The 24228-nt window shown below is 47.8% G+C and overlaps 1 protein-coding gene across 1 annotated transcript; it reads left to right on the top strand.

The window, feature by feature from the left end:
- The first annotated feature begins 1189 nt into the window (after positions 1-1189).
- Positions 1190-20768, top strand: stk17al (serine/threonine kinase 17a like). The gene is made up of 7 exons (XM_076264982.1): positions 1190-1653; positions 6412-6624; positions 15227-15371; positions 16579-16705; positions 17267-17315; positions 17941-18120; positions 18899-20768. The coding sequence occupies exons 1-7, from the start codon at positions 1541-1543 to the stop codon at positions 19224-19226; spliced, it is 1155 nt and encodes a 384-aa protein (XP_076121097.1). The 5' UTR covers positions 1190-1540; the 3' UTR covers positions 19227-20768.
- Positions 20769-24228: the final 3460 nt, after the last annotated feature.

The following is a 24228-nucleotide window of genomic DNA, read 5'->3' as shown; positions in this document are numbered from 1 at the left end:
GTGTGTGTGTGTGTGTGTGTGTGTGTGTGTGTGTGTGTGTGTGTGTGTGTGTGTGTGTAGGCCTATGTGTGTGTGACTAAAATACTTGTTTAGCTTTTGTTACATGAACTCACTTTGACATTTTAAGTACACACACACGCACAGAGAGAGAGAGAGAAAGAGAGAGAGAGAGAGAGAGAGAGAGAGAGAGAGAGAGAGAGAAAGCCGTAATGACCTCATTGGTACTTGGTGTGTAGGTGACAGATTTCCCAGAGGGTATTCTTTAGCCTGTCGGAGACTTTGGGCAGTAAACACCAAATACCTAATGAGTCTCTAGATTCCTCTCACACACACAGACACAAACACACACACACACACACATACACTCGCGTGCGCCTGCGTGCAGAGAACTTCACACACGCACAGAACTTAAACTTTTGCTTTCTCATCTCTTAAATTGTTTCCTGTTTTCTATTTTTTTCTTAGCTAAAGATACATTTCCTGGGTCAAATACATTATGCAATTAATGAGAGAGAATACAATATGATGTTCCAAGAAAAGCTGTCCCTGTTTCTCTCAGACCCTTCTATTTAAATAAACCCTTGAGATCTTAGAGATATATCAATGAGTTTGCAGTTCGTTCCTAACGGGCTGTGTGTGTGTGTGTGTGTGTGCGTGCGTGTGTGGAAATGTAAGAAATAGAATGTTTTTGCAAATAATGGCCTCTTTACACCAATCAACGTTGACAAGATTTGGGAAAGATTCTTGAAAGACTGGAGTCTTTTGAGTAAAGCTTGAATGGGGTGCATTAGTTAAAAGACTGCAATCTTTCAAGAATCTTTCCCAAATCTTGTCAACGTTGTTTGGTGTAAGGTGGCCATTAGTTGTGTCTGTGCTTGCCTGTATGTCAGTGTGCTTGATATTCTCTGTGTGTGACATTATACAAGCAATTGTATCCCACAGTACACAATGTTTTTTTTACAAATATATGGTTTAGGAATGTTGCACAGTCGGTACGGTCGCACACATTGTTTGGATTATTGCAATAGAGCACTGCATATACCCGTAGTATTGTAATCATAAGATGCGAAGCCGAGAGTTCAGATCCGCCCCTTTAACCTGACGTCCACTGTAATTGGCTGTTGAGGCCTGTCGTAACCGTCAAGGGCTGGCTAAACGAAGTTCCTTTTTGTATGGAATGTCGGCGTAATCACAGATGCCTCGCATTGCTTCTCTTCAATATGCACAGAGGTGTCTGTGATGCTGGTGCGCGCTAGTTAATTAATTTCTCACCTTCTCCGTCTCACGCGTGGAATAAGCATCTTTTCTCTGAAGCAGACGGTCCGCTCTGACAAGTTCTCAAAGGATATTGCCCAGGTCTTCAAACTAAAGACAGCCTTCGATTGTTTTGAACTCTGGTCATATTGTAAGGACTGCCTTACCATATCGCTTAGTTACGTTTTCTGTAACATGAAATTAACTTGATAAAACAAAATAACATTTCGGAGCATTTTATTTCCGTTAAATTCAAAGAAAATCGTTCGCCTCAGAACGGACTGTAATGCCTGACAACACAATGATGAACAAGAAAGGAATGGTGACTAAAATTCACACGCGAATAAAGACAGAGCCTTTCAAGAACAACTATGACCTTGTAGGAGAGGAGTTGGGCAGGTAAGTTTCAAAAAAGGTTACTCTCCTGTCACTGTTTTTGCTTTTCAGCCTTGATTATTATTGTACACTGACTGACTGCTGTTGCCTTGCGCGCGAGCCAGTCCACTGGATTTCAAACTCTCTAAAGCCCTCGAGCCAAACAAACGTGGGAAACCGGCATAAACTTTAACTAAGCATCTTAATTTGAATGGAAAATGACCGCCAGCTGGAAACAACATGAAAACATTTGGCTATCTGGCACGTGTAATCCCAAGTTGTGTAAACAAGTCGTTGGAATCACCAGCCCGTTTCAAACTGGATGGACGAAATTTCATTGGCAAAGAGAAGATAGGTGTAGCCTAGGTGCGGGGTTGGAATTTAAATAGGTATTAAAACTGTTTTGCTGGGGTCTGCAAATTTGAGCTTTACGGAGGTGGGTTGACTGCTGCTGGACTAATTGTGATAATTGTGCGAAAATCTACACGTGATATTTTTCACACGTCTCTAATACGAACCAGTTGAACTGCATTCGTTTTAATGCGCTAGGCTAGACAGGTGTGGCCATCTCTGCAATGCTGCAAACACCTGTTGATGTTGTTTAGGCAGGTATTGTAAAGACATCAGTTTACACTCTGCATGTTCCAAATGCGTGCGTGCGTGTGCGTGTGTGTGTGCTGTGCAGGACGCTCTCTCCATAGCCCGTGTATACAATTACAGACCGTAGTAATTGCATGGTGCTGCTAGGATTTTAGACTGGTTTTGTTTTGAGGCTGCTGAAATCAACCTCCTTTGCTCTTGTCACGCCTCATTTCATCCAAACCTCACAACCCCTCGGTTCTCCTCCTAGCTCCAAATGTCATGTCTCAGTGCGGTGAGTTTAGTTTGATGCGTTTAACGCAACTGAACTGTGGTCCCAAGTCTGCTTTGTCTGTCGCAGGAATCTGTCATGCAAACCTTCTCTCGCTCGGGTCGCCCTTTAATGAGTATGTCTGATGGTTTTAGCATGCCTCCGCAACCTCTCTGAACTCCGGGGAGAGAAAGAATGACACTGATTCAAACCAGGGCGAACTGGTACCAAATGTTCCAAATGTTATTTTTTTCCCTCATTGAATAAATGGCATTCACAAATAGCACAACATCATGGTCACATGGGATGTTCTTTTTTGTGTGGTAGCCTACTTATCAGATTGTCCCTAGATCAGAATTTTTTCATTTCATTGTTAAGGCAAGAAAAGAAAAGAATTGAATTATTGCAGACCGAATTGAACGGCAGACACAGGGCTAATTTGGGATGAAGCAGTGGAACTTGCCTCAATTTAGTGAAACCACTTTGGATCCCCTAGATCTGCCTTTTGTTGCAATCCACAGATCCACAGGGTTTTGTTGTACCCTTTCAGTTTGGTGACTGCTTTTAACCTAGAGTACATATCACACTGTTATCATTAAAACTGACTGCAATAGACCAAAGGTCTAGTTAATGGCAGGGGATAGGTATGTTTCTTCTCAGGGTTACGTAAGGGGTCCGTCAGCGTCATGCCAATTTCATGTCAAGGCTTTTTCCTGGTAGTCCAAACACAACTTTCAGAATTAGTTTAACCATGACCTCTCCACGCCCCCCACACACAGACAACCACACACACACACACACACACACACACACATACACACATACAGCTGGTTTACATCCTGCCTTCTTTGCCATTCTTCCCCCGTTATTTAGACAGTGTGAGTGTGTGTGATTTATTGTAGCTTGTGTGTGTGTGTATGTGTGTGTGTGTGTGTGTTTAGAGGGAGTCTGATGACTGTCAGCTGCCTCATCGCTCAGACGTTTATTCTCTCCCCCTTGGAGCATAAAGACCTCTGGGCAGGAAATAGGAGCCATTGCCACCACCACTGCGTGAGTGTGTGTGTGTGTGAGTGTTTGGGACGGAAAGAGAGAGAGAAAGAGAGAGACAGATGGATGGATCGTCCAGAGACTCAGGCAGAAGGAGGGAAACCAGTGTCTTTATTAGATTAGCACCCTCCCCTACCACTGCCCTGGCTCGTGTGTGTGTGTGTGTGTGTGTGTGTGTGTGTGTGTGTGTGTGTGTGTGTGTGTGTGTGTGTGTGTGTGTGTGTGTGTGTGTGTGTGTGTGTGTGTGTGTGTGTGTGTGTGTGTGTGTGTGTGTGTGTGTGTGTGTGTGTGTGTGTGTGTGTGTGTGTGTGTGCGCGCGCGCGCAGCTGTCCGACTGTATGCGGGCACACACACGTTTCCTTTCTCACTTCATGGTGAATGAAGGCTTCCTTTTATGGTCCTTCATACAGTATGTGGCCAAAGGCACCCATTCACACACAGTCAGATGAATGAGGATATATGATGTGTCCGATGCGTTGTGTAGCATGTGACTTTGCGGGCGATGTGTGTGGGCAACATGGAGTGAGTGATAGACACACATGGGTGACCCACATACAGTTAGCATTCCAGATTCTCTGCATCCAGTTGGACCCCTTCCCACACAGCTCTGCCCATGTTTAATAACAACACACGCGTTAGTCCCTTTTCAAGGCCTACATGCCATACCAGCAATCTCTCACCTCTTTCCCCTCCCCTAGAACATAAACACACATTCACCCGCAAGAGCGACTTTGAAAATCCCACATTCCACAGAGATGTTGTTCATGGCTGCTGTTTGGATTTAGGTTCCCTTATTACAGTCTTACCTTCGGGCACAAAGGACCTTAATCACAGACCCCAGATCAGTGGCCAGGGGGGGACAAGGCAGCGTCAGCATGCGAGGGCTTAAGTGTTTGTGATTGCTCTCCTGTTGAGCCCCCTCACGTGTCTGGATGGCGCACAGGGCTTCCCTGCACGCTTGGGAGTTGGCACAAAGGCTGTTTGTGCCCACGGAGGGTTTTCAGAGGGGCTGGATGGTGCGAGCCAGCAGGGCGCTCAGCTGGCTTTAGCTGCCCCTTCGCCATTCACCAGGCAACTTGCTACAGAAGGTTCCGGAGTTACATGGGGTTTGCCGAGGTTACCTGCATGACCGGGGAAGTCCAGTTTTCTTCAGCTCAAAGCGGACAAGACTGGCACTTAAAACATGATGCTAGACATTCTAGCGATGGCTATCTTGTCCATATAGAGGCCCAGCAGACATTTTGAATCTGCTCATGCAGTTTCTCTGCTGTTCTCCCCCACATTGAGGTTTTCCTCTGTTGAGGCGTTTGCATTAGCAAAGTCAGGGGATGCAACTGGGGCTTTTGTGAGCAGATTCCTAGAAAGGCTGTTTTCCCTCCTCCCCTGTGTTGAGAAGTAGGGGCTTCTCAGTGGACTCTGTTGTATTTGCGTCCATCTGTGAAAGCCTCCTCTGACTGTGTGAACACAGATTTACAGCCACTGGGTCCTGGGAGAGGAGCTTGGAATAACTTCAGAACATTCAATCATTCTGTGGAGGAAAGGGCCTGTTTTGCTACCACCCCCTCCACACACACACAGATAAATGTTTCTGTCCACCCCCCCCCCCCCCCTTACACACACACACACACACACACACACACACACACACACACACACACATGCACCATTTGTCACCATAAATTATGTGTAGCCTAAAGCTGATTGAGAACAGTGAGGTTATGACGTATTAGGTGAACACACAGTGAGATGGTCCTGACTGCACTGAGAATCAACCCCCTGTCACAGCATCTGTTAGAGTTACTCACCATCATGCGTGTGGAAAAGTTCCATTTCCAGATATTATCAGCAACTAGCTTTTTCTTAATTGACTCATAAACTGACTCAGAACACACACACACACACACACACAAACAGGGGTTAGCTTATTGTTTGTCTGTCACACTTGTGGTTCTTTTTTGAATAGTGGAGCAACACTTTGGGTGTTGTGGGTTGGTCTTGGGTAACACCCCCTTCACCTTCACTGCAGCCTCTCTCTCCCTCCCTGTCTGACTCACTCTGGTACATGGGTGGTCCAGGGGCTGGGGACTGTGTGGGGACTGTCTGGACACACACACACACACACACACACATACACTCTCTGGTGGTCCTTTGTGGGGCATTGTGCGGGAGGGGATAGTAAAGAGAAGGGAGGAGATAGTGTGGGCGTGGAACCATTTGTCGCACCCCTTGTCAAACCGGAGAATGAGCAAACGGACAAGGCTACTACTCATTATCCTGTGTGTGTGTGTGTGTGTGTTTGAGAAAGTGTATGTGCTGGGTGGGTTGTTCACGCTGTGGCAGACAGAGCCTGCCTTTTATCAGCTGGGCAGTGCGAGGCCGAGTCTTTACATCGGATTTCCTGCCCACACCCAGGCATGACCTCGGCCCCGCCATTGGTCACTCACTCCTCCAGAACACCAGCTGAACAGTGGTCTGCAAATCTCTCTCTCGCCGTCCAGCTCTCCCACTGTCTCTGTCTCACGCCCTCTCCCTTCTAGCGGTCTCTCTCGCTCACGCTCTCCCTCTCTTTCTCGCTCGCGTTCTCTTTCTCTCTCGCTCTGAACCATGAAGCCTCACTGTCATGGATCTCCATAGGTTCATACATTATTTTAGTCAGAGAGACGAAAGCACACATGTGTGAACACACACACAAACAAGCTAGCAAAACACAGACACACACACCCATAGATACCACCAACGGCCATTGTCTTATCTCTTAATGTGCGTCACACCCTCCCTGCTTGGAAACAAAGACGTTTGATGGACCGTTCTGTCTGTCTGTCTTGCACGTGTCCATGTGATGTGGTCACTCAGCCTCTCTGTCTGCTCTGCTCTTGTCCTGCCAGGGGCAAGTTTGCCGTGGTGAAGAAGTGCGTCGAGAAGGCCACCGGGAAGGAGCACGCTGCCAAGTTCCTGCGGAAGCGGCGCAAGGGCGAGGATTGCCGCGGCGACATCCTGAACGAGATCGCCGTGCTGGAGCTGGCCAAGTCCAACCCGTATGTGGTGGCGCTGCACGACGTCTACGAGACCACGAGCGAGCTCATCCTCGTACTCGAGTGGTAAGAATGAGTCTGCCCTATGCACATGCACATGCACATCACTCATGCTCACCAGTCACCACCTCACTGAGGCCCACAGCATCGTCATGGTACAGCTAGGATATAGAGAGGATGAAGTTTACACACACACACACACACACCGACAAACTCACACACGCACACACACAAATCCTGTGAGTCACTCCATGAACTAAAATTTCAACACCACAAGCCCACACAAAGCCAATGAGAGTAAAACCTCTAATTCAGCAGCTATTAAATGATTATAAAAACGATGACCACCTCTCATGAGGGGGTCTTATTTCTCTCAGTCTCCCCACACACAATCTTGACCAAAGTAAACCCTCAGCAGCTTCAGTCCCGTCCAGTGTCGCCACAGGCCGCTTGGTCATTATGTTCGTAAGCAGCCAGTGTTGTACCCAGAAAAGACCACAACCAAATACATTTGTCTTCATATTCAGAATGTCTGAGATGATGATAAAAGGAAAAGTCTTACAAAAAGACAAATAATAGTGAAATTGAGCAGTTTGTGGTTCCCTCCCCAAAAGAAACAAAGCATGTCAAAAAATGTGCCCCCCCCCCCCCATTGGCCAGCATGGAGGCAGACTTGAGAGGAGGAACTTTAAGTGAACCCAGCTGAGGAGTCCAACAACAGCAGCTAACGAGACCAGTTGGCCTCAGTGCTACAGTAGCTTGCATAGGCCAAACAAGGTCAGGTCTGAGGCTACGTTTATACGGTGACGATGAAAAGAGAAGACGCAGAAGTGGCGTCTCGTCTTCATTGTTTTATTCGCGTTTAGACGAGCATTCTCAGGGGGAAATCTTTGTTTATATGAAGACGCAAGAGTATGTGATATTCGATTGGATATGCATTCCAGACCGCTGGGTGGTGGTGTGATAGAACCCCGGTACGTCACGCATTTAGACAGAGACGCAACCCGGGTCATCTTCAAAACTCTACACTCTGGAAGGAGTCTTCAGATTTTTGCGTCTTCAAGCCCCGATGGTGGGGTCGCCGTGTAAATGAAAGGCACTTATGATAAAATATTTTGTTGTCTTCCTTCGCAATCGTTCTCGTATAAACGGCCCCTGAAACCCTGTGTGTTGTGCAGTCCTACCTGTCTTTGCTAGGGCTGTACATGGTGGTGTGTGTGTGTGTGTGTGTGTGTGTGTGTGTGTGTGTGTGTGTGTGTGTGTGTGTGTGTGTGTGTGTGTGTGTGTGTGTGTGTGTGTGTGTGTGTGTGTGTGTGTGTGTGTGTGTGTGTGTGTGTGTGTGTGTGTGTGTGTGTGTGTGTGTGTGTGTGTGTGTGTGTGTGTGTGTGTGTGAAATCAGGCAGATCTCTTGAGTCCTAATTGTCCAGGCTGCACGGCCATGCCAGTAAAGTCAGGAGTGGGTGATAAGGGGTCCCGCTAATGAGGAGGGAAATGACGAGTCATTAGAGCTCCAAACCTGTTTACCGAAAACCCTCCGGCTATCTCACCATCTCTCTCTCTCTCTCTCTCTCTCTCTCTCTCTCTCTCTCTCCTCTCCACCTCTCCTCGTCAGGTTTTCTGCAGGTTGTCGGTGGATAGCGTGACTCTAGAGTGTGTGGGGGATTTAACTGTGACTTTTGGTGTAAACCACGCGGGTGAGATGTTGCACAGGCAGGATGCTGGTAGGGCCTGCAACGTCATTGTGAAGCATTACTTTTTTTTGGACTTGCGTTTTCACTGCCTGTCTGTGACGAGTTTAAAGGTCTTCCTTTACTTCCTGTCTGAGGATGCAGCTGTGTGACAATCAGTCGAGTGTTTCACACCTCAGATGGCCTCACTTCTGAGGCTGATTCACACACACACACACACACACACACACGCATGCGTAGACACGCTCACACATGCTTGTGTGTGTGTTTGCATGAATTTCACTACCTTATTAGGGAATGCACCGCCCTCTGAGCTCAGCAGACACTAAGGCTCATTCTTTACTTATTTTTCTTATCTACAGTGAAAGTGTGTTTGTGTGTGTGTGTGTGTGTCTCTGTGTGTGTGTCTCTGTGTGTGTGTGTGTCTGTGATTGTGTGTGTGTGTGTGAGAGAGAGAGACACAGACAGAGAAGTAGCAAGTGCAAGTATGGGTAGATTGTGTTGACTCAGGGGTCACCCTAATTAACCCAACATAATGAGCCCTTCCTGTCTACCCGAAGTTATAAAATACCACACGTTTTGTATGGCTGTGTGTGAGTGTGTTTATTTATATTTGTGACCGTTTGCTTGTCAGATATGCTCCACACACATGCGTAGCGCACTCACACTCTCTTTCTCTCACAATCTTTCTCACACCATTATAAAGAAAGCACAGAGTATTTCTCAGAAACACACTGCAAATTGGAATTCATGTTTCTCTTGAATCCTGAGGAAAGTTTATCTATTCTGTCACCCTCATTCTCTCTCTCTCTCTCTCTCTCTCTCTCTCTCTCTCTCTCTCTCTCTCTCTCTCTCTCTCTCTCTCTCTCTCTCTCTGTTCTGTCTCTTTTTTTCTTTGTGAACTCAGTTGGGGCTTTAACCAGAAAAACCGTCTACTTGGAAAATGTAAGACAGAAAAATAACTTTCCATTTCCTGTGGGTTTACAAGCAAGATTCAAACTTCATACTCTCAGCAGCATTACACACACACACACACACACACACCATAGTCAAACAAAGATGCATGTGCACTAACAAACACATCCACTGTCACGGCGCCACAACCACATCCTTGCTCTCTGTGCATACGAGAAGCCGAGTCTGTGCATACGAGAAGCCGAGTTCTCAGCATTGTCCATCCGCCTGCCCCTTACGGTAGACACCACTTTACAGTAAGCCTCCACTAAGGGCCGCCCCAGGCCACAGCAACATGGGGTTCTGCATATGGGGTCAACTGGCTCAAATCCTCCTGATATGGTCCACTTGGCCTCTCTCTCTCTCTCTCTCTCTCTCTATCTGTGTCTCTCTCTCTATCTATCTGTGCCTCTCCCTTTCTCTGTTCAGCTCTGTGCTTTTAAAGCTGCACGCCTGAGATATCAGATATTAGTCTCGGCTGCTTTTAATGTTGTCAAAACACGCAGTGCTCTCAGTCCCATCTTCTCTCTCGCCACTGTGTGTGTGTGTGTGTGTGTGTGTGTGTGTGTGTGTGTGTGTGTGTACAAAAACAGAGAGAGAGAGCGCAAACCAGTTTTGGCATTTCTTGCGGTGGCAAGAAACCTAACCTGAGAAGACACAGAGGTGAACTGCAGGAATGTGAAAACACTGGCACGGTCCAGAGCACCACAGACGCTTACTGGTGTTTGTGTGTGTTTTTGTGTGTGTGTGTGTGTGTGTGTGTGTGTGTGTGTGTGTGTGTGTGTGTGTGTGTGTGTGTGTGTGTGTGTGTGTGTCCTTCACTTCCTCCTCTGTTCAGTCTTTGTCTTCATCTCGTTACATTCTCCCTCTCTCTCTCTCTCTCCCTCTCTCTCTCTCTCTCTCTCTGTCTCTCTCTCTCTCTCTCTCTACCCTCTTTCTCCTCCTCAGTGCACTTGGAGAATGTGACAGGTAGCTGTTGTCCATCACAGTGGGGGCAGTAAGGTCTCCTGGCTCTGGCCCCGTGGTGGCCGTTTCCCCTGTGGCCCCCGTGGGATCCGGCAGGGGAGGAGGGGATGGGTTGGACAGGGGGACAAACTCAATCACCTGGAAGTGAAAAGCCTGCAGGTGGCTTCACCGTCTCCCCCTCACCGCAGCCAGGAAATACCTCAGATGGCGCCCTGTGTGGCGGCACATTCCTCCCCGCTTGCATCTCTGAGAGAGAGAGAGGGAGAAAGAGAGAGATGGAGAAAGACTGAAAGAGTCAGAGAGAGAGAGAGAGAGGTGACGCTGCTGTGAACTCAAACTGGAGCTCACGTAAGCGTATGTAAACGACATCACAGCAGATCCAACCAACATAGGACCCAAACATGGGAGCCATATTTCATCCACCATCGTCTGACGTATAAACACTACTTTACCGCCTAGTGAGCCAACGACGCACCCAAACAAGTGACCACGCTTTCCCTGCTGTGGGTTGACCTTAAACAGAGGGTGGATGTAAACACTATATGGCTGTGAAAGGAAGCGTTTAGGGAATGGAATTGCCTGTGGGGTGTTGAGTACGTCATGAGGGACGCGCTGTGGAGGTGTCGGCCCTCGTAAAGTAAGCCCTGTGGCATGCTGGGAATGGCTGCTGCAGCAGCCCCCCTGCCCGCCACTGTCTGAGGTGGACAAAAGGGGGATCCTCACGTGGTTAGAAACGCTCTGGGCTCGCTGTGTGTGTGTGTGTGTGTGTGGGACATTCCTTCTATCCGACGTGATGAGGTCTCTACCGCAACCCTCTCCATGACCCTGACCTGACCCTTAAGGACCCTTGTTTGTGTGTTTGGGGTGAGAATGAATGAAAGAATGAGAAAGAATGACGACAGAGAGGTGTAGCATACGTGGGAACTGGAACTAGAACTGGAACTGGAACTGGAGGCCCCCAGACTGAGCGATGAGCAGGGTGTCCTGACAAGGACAGTGTCTACCCGGACAGACCGCATTCTGGACGTCATCTCTCCGTTTGACTTTCTGTTTTTGGCTCCTGGCAGACAGCGCTGACTGATGGGTTTTTTTTTTCCCTCTGGTGTCCAGGAGATGAGCGGATTAGAGATGGCCGTCTCTCTCCTGCCTGCGCAGCCTGCCTGTCTCTCTCTCTTTCATCACTCTTGTCATCTTGTCCGGCGAAGCGTAGCATTATCTGGACGCTCCAACACTCCGCTTATGTAACCTGTTTTAAACCCGTTCCGCCTCGGTGTCACCTGGGCTGTTTTTCCTCTCCACTGTCTCACTGCTTTATCTTCTATCACTTTATCACTTTTCACTTTCAATCTCTTTCCTCCTCACTTTACTTTCCCGTCTTTTCCATCATTTGCTCTTTTTTCATTTTTATGGCTTTTTTTTCTTCATTTCCTCAGACTTTCTGTACTTCATCCTTGGCTCTCTCTCTCTCTCTAACCCTCTGTTTACTTGAATTCCTCTTATTCTGTCTTTTTCCCCTCTTGCTCTCTCTGATATTGCAGTGTTTTTTTATTTTTATGAGGAACCCTAAGTGACACAGATCCCCCTCCTATGCGGCTAAAAGCATCTGGCCCCACTGTTTAAAAGATCCTGTAAAGATCTCAGCCTCTTTCCCAGATGGCGAACCAACTCTGGCCCGGCTCCACGCCGGAGTCGGCCCGCATCTTCCCGCAGCTAGTTGGGCCTCCCAGTACCTCTCCATCTCTTTGTAGGCCTCAGGTTGTGCAGAGCAGGGGAACTCATTAAAAGCTCTTCTCTCTGTTCTGAGGCCCCCTCTGAGCTCTGCCCCATCTTCTTTTAGCCTCGTTTTTTTCACTCCACGGATTCAGTGCTGTTCACTGGAGGGCAAGATGGATGGAAATGTAATATATTGTGTATGGGGTGAGGAAGAATAATGATCCACATATAGAAATCCCCAGGTGTTTGTGCTCATGACGGCACAGTTGTTGTAGTAGGAGGATGTTTTGTGGGGAGAAAGGGAACATAGCATTGTTTTTGTTACTCCTTTTTTCAGCAGTCTTTTTTTTCAGAGTTGAAATTGAAACGCACGCTTGGTGGTCTGGTGGTCTCTCTATGGCCCTGCTCTGTTTTTTGTTCCTGAAATGAAGTCTACGTTTATTTGAATGTGGAACCCCAACCACACACGCACGCACGCACGCACGCACACACACACACACACACACACACACACACACACACACACACACACACACACACGCTGTGACCGCTTACCCGTAGCAAGGACCAAAACAAGGTCAAAACATCCATCTTTCACCCCTCTTTCCCCATTCGTGTTTTCTTTTCATCATCTTGTCCATGAATGTTCCTGCACTTGCTCTTTGGGTGACTGCATTTAAAAGCAAAGCCTGATAGAAAAGAGCCAAGGGATGATCCGCCTTTTAATTTCATAGTATTGTCCAATCAGTTAGTTATTAGGCGCATGTGTGCATAAACATGCACATGGACCCACAGATCAGGACTGACAAACCAACCACGGTGCGGTTTTGAGGCTCTCCTGTCCAAAAGACAGACCATGTGACTTTGGGATGTTGTTTTGGCCTATCCAATATGACCGGTAGGGAGTGGCGACGTAGGCTCAGAGAGCGTAAACAGAGTTGGGGGAAGCTTGATGTTACGTGAGCGGTGCAGCAGAGCTTAGCCTTCGCTAAGTCCCTGAGGATGGGCGGAGATGTGGAGGAGAATCCTCCAGCACTACCCTCTGGGCGTCTGTTTGATAACACTGGAGTACAGTGCCCAATCGCCGAGTGCAGAGACGACACGCACACATGTGCTGGGGGCGCACCAAAACGCTCCTCTACCTGCTGTGAGCTGGGAGTTTTCATATCCATACTCAAGACACGCGCACACACACACACACACGCTCACACACGCACACACACACGCTCACACACACACACACACACACACACACACACACACGTACACACACACACACACACACACGTACACACACACACACACACACACACGTACACACACACACACACACACACACACACACACGTACACACACACACACACACGTACACACACACGTACACATTGTCTTGTTTTCACACACTGAGTTTGCCACCGCTGGCCCTGCCGCTGACCACGTCAGCGTCCACACCGACACACACACACTGTGATGAGACGCGGCCGTGCGGAGGAATGCGATCTGAGCTGGATAAAGGCTCTGCGCTCGCCGTGATGAGACGCGGCGGCCGTGCGGAGGAATGCGATTTGAGCTGGATAAAGGCTCTGCGCTCGCCGTGTTCCCACTGGCTCAGGGGGCGCTGGGAGCTGTCTTTGGCCCGCCTGGGTATGCGTGCCTGCCAGGGAGCGTCAGACGGGGCAGCAGAGTGCCGTGGTCCCGAGGAGACGGGCCTGTGGGGGTGGGTGTCTGCGGTCTGGATCTGTGGCGCTGATAAGCCAAGCGCCCCATATTTATACAGCTGGGGGTCAGCAGAGGGCCGGGGGGCGGCTCTCCACCTTATGTAACTGGCATACCCACGGCCTCGCACACACAGCTCCCCTCTAGCCTCTAGGTAAGGTGTGTGTGTGTGTGTGTGTGTGAGAGTGTGTGTGTGTGTGTGTGTGTGAGAGTGTGTGTGTGTGTTTGTGAGAGAGTGTGTTTGTGAGAGTGTGTGTGTGTGTAAGTGTGTGTGTGTGTGAGCGTGTGTGTGTGAGTGTGCACGCATATAGGCAGAGGCAGGCAGGCTAATCCCAGACACATGGCTCTCATTTGGGAATTTTTCATCGCTCCGAGGAGCATCCGACTCCCAAACCTTCAAATCCGCAACATCCCGGCGAGCCCTCGCCATGGTTACACAAGCATGGAGATCGAGGTGGTGAAACGATGCCGGACACGCACACACACACACACACACACACACACACACACACACACACACACACAAACAGTGAGGATAAAAGAGTAGAAGGATAAAGGGGGTAAAAGGAGGACCTCTCTGGATCTCTGACTCCTCTTCTCTTCTTCTGGGGATGTGAAGCCCTGTAGGAGAGGGGACACGAGACGAGTAAGGGAGAGAGAGATGAATAGAAAAGGAGGAGGGCAAGGGAACAGGCTGCTGTTGTTGCCGATTGTTTTCATTGGCTTTCCCGTGTCGTTAAAACGGGCTCGGAGGGTCCTGCGGTTCTGAGAAGTGGAGGCGAGCTCTTCACTGGGAGGATGACCTTCATGTGGTCTGCTCTGAATCAAGATTTGGGCCAAGGTCACACTGCCAGCATCTGCCCCCTATTTCAGAAAATATAAACCAGAGGACTGAGAGGTGTGTGTGTGTGTGTGTGTGTGTGTGTGTGTGTGTGTGTGTGTGTGTGTGTGTGTGTGTGTGTGTGTGTGTGTGTGTGTGTGTGTGTGTGTGTGTGTGTGTGTGTGTGTGTGTGTGTGTGTGTGTGTGTGTGTGTGTGTGTGTGTGTGTGTGTGTGTGTGTGTGTGTGTGTGTGTGTGTGTGTGTGTGTGTGTGTGTGTGTGTGCCTGAGAACCTTTAATCACTGCTGATGCATGGGTGTGACTTTTGGATCTGTCACACAGGTCTCCTAGAGGGAAGGTGCTGACCTTGTTCTCGGGCCCAAAGTCCAACAAAGACTTTATGTAACTTACAAGAACTTGTGTTAGTGTGTGTAGGCGGTGGATATTATTATCATGCTTTATGGGAGTTGAATAATGTCCTTTCGATTCTTTTGTCTGGGAAACTTGGTACATTTTGAATGGAGGCGAGCCAAGTGGCCAAGATGGCCCCTGGTGTTGCGCAATTCCAACTAAATGAGCAGCCTCACAGCTGCAGTCTAATGAAGCACTTTTATTCCAACAGGGGATTTCCTGTTTAGGATTGAGCCCAGGGGGGCGGGAACAGAGGCAGGAAATCATGGTGTTTAAATGTCTACAAATCAACCTAGGGCAACACTTGTGTCAACCATAGGCCTCTTTGTGATTGGGCTGATTAGTGTGATTTCTGAGTGCGCTCCTAACGTCTTGCCTCCCTCTTGTCTTTGGCATGCAGCGCTGAAGGCGGAGAGATCTTCAACCAGTGTGTTGCCGACAACGACGAGGCCTTCACAGAGAAGGACGTCATCCGATTGGCTCGCCAGATCCTTGCGGGTGTGGCATTCTTGCACAGGAACAACGTTGTCCATCTTGACCTGAAGGTGGGTACGGCTACATGCGTTCAAGCTGTGTGTGTGTGTGTGTGTGTGTGTGTGCGTGCGTGCGTGCGCGTGCGTGTGTGTGTTTGTATTGGGGAGTGGGTGGGTTGCCCAGACTCTGATGTGAGTGAATGACGGGAGCACAGATGTGTGAGTTAGTGGTTTCATTTGAACAGGGTTTAACAGAACAGATCTTCTCTTCTCTACTCTGCTCCTTTAAAAGCTTGCTCTGCTCCCCTCCGGTGTCCTCACTGTACTGGAGAAATGCCTCACACCCATGGTGCATACTGTGACTAATGGAGCCAATAAAGACACACGCACACACACACACATGCACACGCACACACACACATGCACACACACGCACACACACACACGCACGCACGCACACACAGAGTTTAACATTGTGCCCACATACCTGTGGACACACACACCTACACACTTGCCGTGATAGATGGAGCTAATAAACCACACACTGTACTCATTCCATCACTTTGTCCTAAAAACACATGCACGCACACACTCCCACACACAGAGAGCTCATCGGCCTCATTTGTAATGAGGTCTTGTGTGTAAGTGAGTGTGTTACATAATGAAGGCCCAAAGTGGAGGAGGGGAGAAGGGAAAGAGCTGTTTCTATAGTATAGTGCGTGACTTCGAGGCAGCCACTTTTGGGGTGATTTAGAGAGCAGTGAAAGAGCGACTCTGAGCCAGAGAATTTACAAGAGAGGGGAAGGAGATGAGAGCAGCGGCAGACACACAAAGAAACCTCAAGGATCAGGACAGACGCTCGGTCTGCTCTGGTCTGCTCTGGTCTGTTGAGGTATTAGGGCTACGGATGGAAAGTTGAGGGCAGATCAAAGTCAAGGGGAAATGAAAGAGGGGAGAGAGAGAGAGAGAGAGAGAGAGAGAGACAGACGATGATGGAGGAAAGTCACTCTAGGAACAGGAGGAGGAGCGGAAGAGATTTCTAGACTTTCCATTTTAACGTTACTCTCTATGTACACACCGACATCCATCTGGAGTCCTTCAAGCCTCACTGGATGGACAGCCCATCAGCTGCTGTGGTCACTGTCATTTTGTCTGACTTGTGCTGTACATGAGGACAGGAGTTTTAAATGGCATATTCAGTGTTTTGCTGTCTTGTCATAGCAAAAAGGGTCTGCAGACCATCTAAGTGTAAGTGTGTGTGTGTGTGTTTCCTCTCCAGCCCCAGAACATCCTGTTGACCAGTGCTCAGCCCCTTGGGGACATCCGGATTGTGGACTTTGGCCTCTCTCGCCGCATGGACTCCCTGACAGAGGTGCGGGAGATCCTGGGCACTCCGGAGTATGTAGGTGAGTCTTCGGCCGCAACTATCCCTCCATCAAGCTGATGGTCCACAAGGAAACGTTTTGTGCAATGTGGCTGAGTGGTGTTGCTCTCTTTTGATCTTTTTGCTGGACAACTTTGATCACCAGAAGGCAAATCTTCGTCATTGAATCAAAACACATGGAATTGGTTATGTGGTTGTCCAGCAAAATTGCTCAATAAGTTGTATATCAAGACATTGATGTGAATATATCAAGACATTGATGTGAATATATCAAGACATTGATGTGAATATATCAAGACATTGATGTGAATGGTAGTGATTTAATTAGTGAATTAGAGACTGCAACTGTTTTAAAGCTGATGTTAAATGGTGATGTGGACAATGGTGATCCACACAGGCAGGACTGATTGCCTATAAAAGCAGTCTTCTATCAGTGCTTTTGCTCCTTTGACCTCCATTACTTCTGATGAGCTCTTTCATTTGGGTCACTGTATTGTAGGGCCCATATTGATAAGTGTGTATCAGTTGTGTGTGCCCATGCATAACGGTTAACCTAATCAGCCTTTGTTTTCTCTTGGAACAGCTCCAGAGATCTTGAACTATGAGCCCATCACCACTGCAACAGACATGTGGTAAGTGTGACGTCCCAGATCAAAGTCTGTGTGAGAGTGTGAGAGTGTGAGAGTGTGAGAGTGTGAGAGTGTGAGAGTGTGAGAGTGAGAGAGTGAGAGAGAGAGAGATTATGTGTGTGCGTGCGTGCTGCACACAAATGATTTATTGGTTAATGAGCGCTCTTTATGGCCGTGTTTAGTAGGGTGACATCATCTTCAACGGTAGTCATGAAAGCTGTGTGATGAAATGAGCAGAGAGTTGAGTGGTGGAGTCTTCAGCCTGAGCTCTCCGTGCTTCTTTTAAACGCTCCCAGACTTCCTGTAAAGCCCTTCTGAAAAACATCAGCTTCAAATGTCCCACCGCAGGCTTTTGGTCTCATCAAAGACCACCAGCAGCTCCCACTGCAAACTGTTGCTTATACGAGGACAGATTCTCTCTCATGAAAAGGGCGCACATAGCGCTGGTCTCTAGATGCATTACATAACGGTTAGAGGTGCACCATCACCGGCCCAGGTGCCTTCTTGATATATACATTAAAGAAAGTCAACACTAAAGAGTCATCACTATTTTCCAGAAGGTTCTGTGATTTGTGCGCTGGTGGATGTGTCTGACCCCCCCCCCCCGCTCTCTCTCCCCCACTGACAGGAGCATTGGGGTTCTGACGTACGTCATGCTGACGGGGGAGTCGCCCTTCCTGGGTGAGGACAAGCAGGAGACCTACCTGAACATCTCCCAGGGCAACGTGGACTACTCCCAGGAGGTGTTTGAGGGCGTCTCCTCCCTGGCCATCGACTTCATCCAGTCGCTGCTCCACACAAACCCAAGGTGAGTGGCCCAAAGAGAGAGAGCGTGTCTGGGGAAGAGGGCTGGGGAGGGGTGGGGGTGGTGGGCGATGAAGTGCAGACAGGGTCCCTGATGAGCCATGTCTCTGTGGTACACTCACAGTACAACTCCATCCCAAAGGACAGCTGAGAGCCATTAAGGTCTGCTGGAGTGTTTCCACACGCCTGGGCTGCCCCTTCTAGAAACTGGGGCACAGCGGCAGCCATTTTGTGTCCTCTCCATCAGTTTGACTGAGCAGCTAAGAGGGCTCACACGCGCAGCCATTACGGCTCGCTGAGAAACGACTGCAGCCCTGGCCTCTGCTCTCTCCGAGCTGTAATCCTCTCTGTATAATTTAACGCCCACAGATGATCTGCGGCTTTAGTTTTTTTTTTTTTTCAAAGAAAGGGGGAGAAAGGGGGAATGAGAGGAGGAGAAATAAGCGAAAAGGAGAAAATAGCTGTGGAAACATTCCTGCCTGTGTGAGTAATCCCTGGAGAGGAAAACTCTGAGAGGAGAGGAGAAGCCGTGCAGGGCAGAGGAGGGGAAAAAGAGTGAAAGACGTTTACGTTTGGACTGTTGACTGAGATGGTGTCAGTTGCAGGCAGAAAAGGAGCCTCTATTTCTCCAAACAGTCTCAGCTTGACCTGCTCACTCTGAGCTTTGTTCCATCGTTTATGATGATTTGCAAGATGATGGTCTCTCAGTAGTAATGATTTCTAACGGTCATCTCTCTCTCTCTCTCTCTCTCTCTCTCTCTCTCTCTCTCTCTCGCACACAGAAAGCGGGCCACAGCTGAGGAGTGCCTGAGCCACCCATGGCTGAGCGGTCACTCTCCTCACGTCCACGCCGCCGTTCCCCCTGCCCCTCCGGTGCCTGCCCGCGTGCCACTGGAGTCGCTGGACGAGACCAGCCAGTTGGAGTCGCTGGACGAGACCAGCCAGTCCGAGTCGGAGCCCGAGAGCCCTGTGCCGCCGCCCCAGCTGCTGGTGCCCTCGTCGTTCGCGGCCTTCCCCGGCCAGGGCGAGCTCAAGTCTGGCCGCGATGCCTTCAGCTTCGCCGAGCCCTTTCCATCCCGACAGGAGATCCAGCAGGAGGTCCTCTGCTGATCCAATTGGAGCAGCAGCCAATCAGCAGAGGGCTCGATTAGCTCAGCGGCAAATGGGGTTCTCCTGATGATGAACTGTGACTGACTGATTTGTGCTCCTGTGCATGACTGACAGTGTTGCGGCGTGTGCCCGTCCGCCTTTATGCGTGAATGTGATGTGGCCTATCCCCTGAACCGACCTATCCCCTGAACTCTCTCCTCTGAACACACAGGTGGGCCTGCATCGTGGCCCTAGAGACTCACAACGTGTTTATAAAGCCTTCATAAGCCGTTTGTAAACCTTAAATAGCAACTGATCTGAAGAAGGAAAGACTTGAACAGAAATGAAGACCGGTTTTGAAAGGTTTGAAAATAAAAAAGCCATATAATGGCTTTAAAAAATGCACTCAAGTCCTGTCATTCCTGTATGGGGGAAGAGGCAACTCAAAGTGGAGGAGGTGGTCTAAGTTCTTATAAGATGAGGCCTTGATCTAGTTTTCAGTAGCCTTACAGATTGAGATCCGTTTGAATGAGAAGTATGGTTGCAATGGTGGTGATGAAGGCCTTTATCTGTTTGGTAGTCCACTGGTGACACCCCCTCCTATCCACATTCACCATTTAAAATGAAAAATCTAAAAGCACTTTTATTTAAATTGTATAATTTTATAGTTTAAAAAAATGTTAAGGAGTCCTTTGCCAAAGACGTGATGGCATGGTTCAGACAAGCACAAAATGTTAGTTGTTAGAGGTGTCCACCCACACATATGTAGATAACCACACACACACACACACACACATCACTGTTTCCTATTATTCGGAGTGTCCACCAAGTCCCAGAGTGACAGGTTTTTGATGTTGTCATTTAGTTGTTGTTTTGTCATGTTTTGCTGTTGTTGCACATGTGACCTGTACTCACAGCCTGGGTTGAAGTTTTTTCACTTATGCTTTTGATTTTGTGCTCCTGTCTGATCCATGCGTTTCCTCCTAGAGCCTCACTTGCTGATCACGTTTTAAAAAAAAAGACAAAAAACACAAAAAAACAAGATGGCCACCTCAGGAAGTATACTGTACTTAGAACTGTGCTGTTTTCTTTTGATTGGGTGGCCAAGAGATGTCTTGATTAGGAGATGTATATACAGCTCTCAGTGACTCTGGAGTGGCTAGCTGAACAATGACTTGCATGAGAGAGAGCGAGAGAGCAGTGAGATGACTTAAGTGCTTAACCTGGGAGATTCTCCACATTGAGAAGAAGAAAGTGAGAAAACATCTGCTTTTGGATATTTTCTCTCAAGTAAGAAGTCAATGTATATTTTGTGTGTTTCTTTTTTTTGTTTTAAGATGAATTGTGTAAAAAATATTTTTCTATTGTGGCATTGTACTGTAAGGAGTGATAAATGGTATTAAAATTGTATTAAGTTTCTTTTTTTTTTCTTTTTTTTTTACTATTTTCTTTCCCTGATGTTTGCTTTTAAGCTTCAAACAGGTTTGCACTTAGTGGAAGTCCTGATCTTAATATAAATAAATGTTAATGGCATGCATCAAAAATAAATTTTGTATGAAACAAGTCACCTGAATAGTTCTCTTCTTGGTCTGTTGTGTTTTGTTGTAACAGCGAGGTGGTGTTGGGATTGTGACGTGTCGCTAGTTTCCTCTCTTAGTTCCTCTTCCCGGCATTAAGGTTTCTTAGAAGTGAAAAAGCCCCTTTCCCAACTGAATGTGTGTGGATGTACTGACATTTATACACAAACGCACACAAACAAACATTGTTCAGGAAATGCCAGAGAAGCTTTTAAGTGGAATGCTTCTGTCTCACATAAATACATCCTTCCCCATTACTCTTTCTCCCTCACACACACACGCACTTACGCTTTCATCAAGCTAAACAATAGTCGTGTTTGCTTGAGTTCTAAATTTGTACCCCTTTTCTGTGACTTGGCTTTCCTCCAGCCTTGACCCTCACGCACACGCACACACACACACTCTCTCTCTCTCTCCCTCACACACACACACTCACACACACACACAGCATACCACTGGGCCTTGAGTTTCCGTTTCCCACTGAGAAACTTCAGGAATGCCCCACTGAGGGAACCACTGGAACCATTTGGGTGCCCTTTTGTTCTCCGTCATTCGTTTCTTCCACTCCTGTCCTCCATCTCCCCTCTCTCTCTCTCTCTCTCTCTCTCTCTCTCTCTCTCTCTCTCTCTCTCTCTCTCCTCCGTGTCCTCGCTGGTTCTGCCAGACACGCATCACACCTGGACCAGATGTGGTCTGGACCTGGTCATCATCTGATGTACGTCTGTCTCCGCTCTCTCCCTGGTCTGGTTAAACAGCACATTCTTACTGAACTGACCCCTCACCACTGACCACCACTGACCACCACTGACCTCCACAGCAGGCCCCTACTCTGTGATGTGGTCCGTTTGTTACCCACATATATCACGTGTCACATATTGTCCCCTGTGGACAATAGGCCACTTGCATAACCAGGGTACTTCATATGCAACAATATGTGTGTAGTGTTGTTATGTGCGCACAATTGATCCCTAGGGGGACATGAGAGGAACATTAGAGCACTCCATTCAACTCAGCCTGGAGCCAACACTGTCCTGGGTTTAGTATGAACACAAGAATGTGTCAAGAGTGCAAGTCTCTCCACTAGGCTTGAATCTGTCAGCAACCATTTCCTCCTGGGTTTCACGTATATGCACTCTGATGCAGAGAGAAAGCCTCCTGTAAGGCCCGACGGCCTGGGGCCATCCCAAATATAGGAATCGGGAATGCCAAACATCTGGGAAAGATGAGGAATCCCCTCTTTCCCAAGGGGCGTTGTGGACAGAAATATGTACCGTGTGCTATCCATTATGTAAGAGATAGATAGATAGATAGTGAGAGAGAGAGAGCGTGAGAGAGAGAGAGAGAGAGCTGTCTTGCTGCCAAATACATCACCGAATGCCATAAGGCAATAGCCTAGAAATCTAGACGCACCCTTTTTACATTTGCTTGCAGGGCTAGTCTAGCAACTCTCCGTTGGCTTGTGAGCTCGAAAAATTAAACTTCTGTCAGGCCAATCAAATCGTGTATAGAGTCGTTAGGCGGGTTTAACAAAATGATTGATGGTAGAGTTGCAACGTTTTGGCTTGAATTCCCTGCTACTTGAAAACAAAGAAGATGGATGTTGCTGTTGGCCAACAGTGTGACACAAGTTAAGCTTGTTTTAAGATGGCAAAAGATTGAACTAGCCAACTAGCTCCGCTGGTGGGAAAACGCATGAGATTCAGCGCTGTCCTATTGCGTGCAGAGGGAATTTGAAAGACAACCGATTATCCTGCCCCTTGGACTGAGCACTGTGAACGGTGAGTGCCCAGACCCTACATTTTAATGTGGGTCTGGCTCGTCAGGCTAATAAGGCAAGGGACAGTGGTTAAATATTATCTCTATATGGTACCAATCCACATTATTGCAAACACTGTGCAAGAATACACCACACATACACACACATTAGATTAGATTAGATTAGATTCCACTTTATTGTCATTGTGCAGAGTACAGAGTTAATCACACACACACACACACACACACACACACACACACACACACACACACACAAAACAGACACACATGCATACACACTCACCAGTTTGTTTGTTAATCTTGGATGCATATCTATTTGCCGTGTACTGTATTCTAGTAGATGTATGTTTAAATGTTCTGCTTTGACAATGCAAACATATTTGTCATGCTAATAAAGCTCACTTGAATTGAATTGAGAGAGAGAGAAAGAGAGTGAGCGAGCGAGAGAGCACCAGAGGCAGAGATCACTACCAGGGTAAGGCTAGGATGCACAGAGATCACTCCCAGGGTAAGGCTAGGATGCACAGAGATCACTCCCAGGGTAAGGCTAGGATGCACAGAGATCACTCCCAGGGTAAGGCTAGGATGCACAGAGAGTATCACTAAACATAGCACTGTTCACTGCCACTCAGTCACAGTCTCACAGATTGACGGTGAGCTTTCACTCATTTCAGTGAGCAATCAGCATTTCCCATCACTAAACTTTAGCATTTGAATTCCGAAAAAGGTAATTAAGTGTGCTGTCACTCCAGCCCTGCCCTGCCCTGCCCTTAGTCATTCCACTCTTAGGGCTCTTTATGGCATGTGGCCCCAAGGTGTGCTGCATGCCTGAGTGCCTCACTTTTGACATGTGTGAGACTATCAGTTCTCACATCCTGACCTCCAGGCTTTTTTATTCACCTCTGGGTGTCTGTGTGTTTGTGTGTGTGTGTGTGTGTGTGTGTGTGTGTGTGTGTGTGTGTGTGTATGTCTGTGTGTGTGTGTGTGTGTGTGTGCGTGCGTGCGTGCGTGCGTGTGTGTGTGAGAGGGGGTGATATATACATATATATATATATATATATATATTGTTATATATTGTTTTAGACTTGATTTAGACTAATTCTTTATCTTCTACTGTCCTTATTGCTTAGTTGTGTTTTTTTTATATTATATACTTTTAATTACTTTTTCTGCTGTTATTGAATGTTGTGTGTGATGTCTGTATGCTGCTGAGACCTTGAATTTCCCCTTGGAGATCAATAAAGTATCTATCTATCTATCTATCTATATTGGTCTGTGTGTGTTTGTGTTTGTGGTTTGTGTGTTTGTGTAGTGACACAATGATTTAATCGGTTGGTGATACAGTGATATCTCAGAGGTGAGAGAGGATTTTTGGGTGGGAAAGCATTCTTCTAAGGTTGGCAGTTAATCACACACACACAAACACACACACAAACCAACCTTCATCTTTGATCTAAGATCCTTTGTCAAATGATTCACATGTGATTCAGAGAGAACAAACTTGCGTAAGATCATTTTATAAACGAGGCCCCTGGGCTGCCAACTGTTGAGTTTGTCTTGCCTCGGCATGAGGTTTGCTACTGGAGAATGTGCGCAGGCAGAGCGTGGGCCAAAAAAGAGCACACCTAAATAGGCTACATTAATAAACAATTTCAAGGCATAGCCTATCT

This window comes from Alosa pseudoharengus, unplaced genomic scaffold, assembly GCF_046254945.1.
Source record: "Alosa pseudoharengus isolate Yale_2024_CS ecotype anadromous, Long Island Sound unplaced genomic scaffold, YU_APseudo_1.1 YU_APseudo_1.1_scf_4, whole genome shotgun sequence".
In the NCBI taxonomy this organism is placed as follows: domain Eukaryota; kingdom Metazoa; phylum Chordata; class Actinopteri; order Clupeiformes; family Clupeidae; genus Alosa; species Alosa pseudoharengus.
Note: the sequence above shows the minus strand (reverse complement) of the source record. Positions and strands in the feature narration are given on the sequence as shown.

What these genes read in the sequence shown, in the direction of transcription:
- stk17al (XM_076264982.1), top strand. Translation starts at nt 1,541, where the DNA reads ATGCCTGACAACACAATGATGAACAAGAAAGGAATGGTGACTAAAATT. An exon ending in ACCACTGCAACAGACATGTG is followed by an intron (nt 17,316 to 17,940) that starts GTAAGTGTGACG and finishes CCCCACTGACAG; the next exon opens with GAGCATTGGGGTTCTGACGT. An exon ending in CTGCTCCACACAAACCCAAG is followed by an intron (nt 18,121 to 18,898) that starts GTGAGTGGCCCA and finishes TCTCGCACACAG; the next exon opens with AAAGCGGGCCACAGCTGAGG.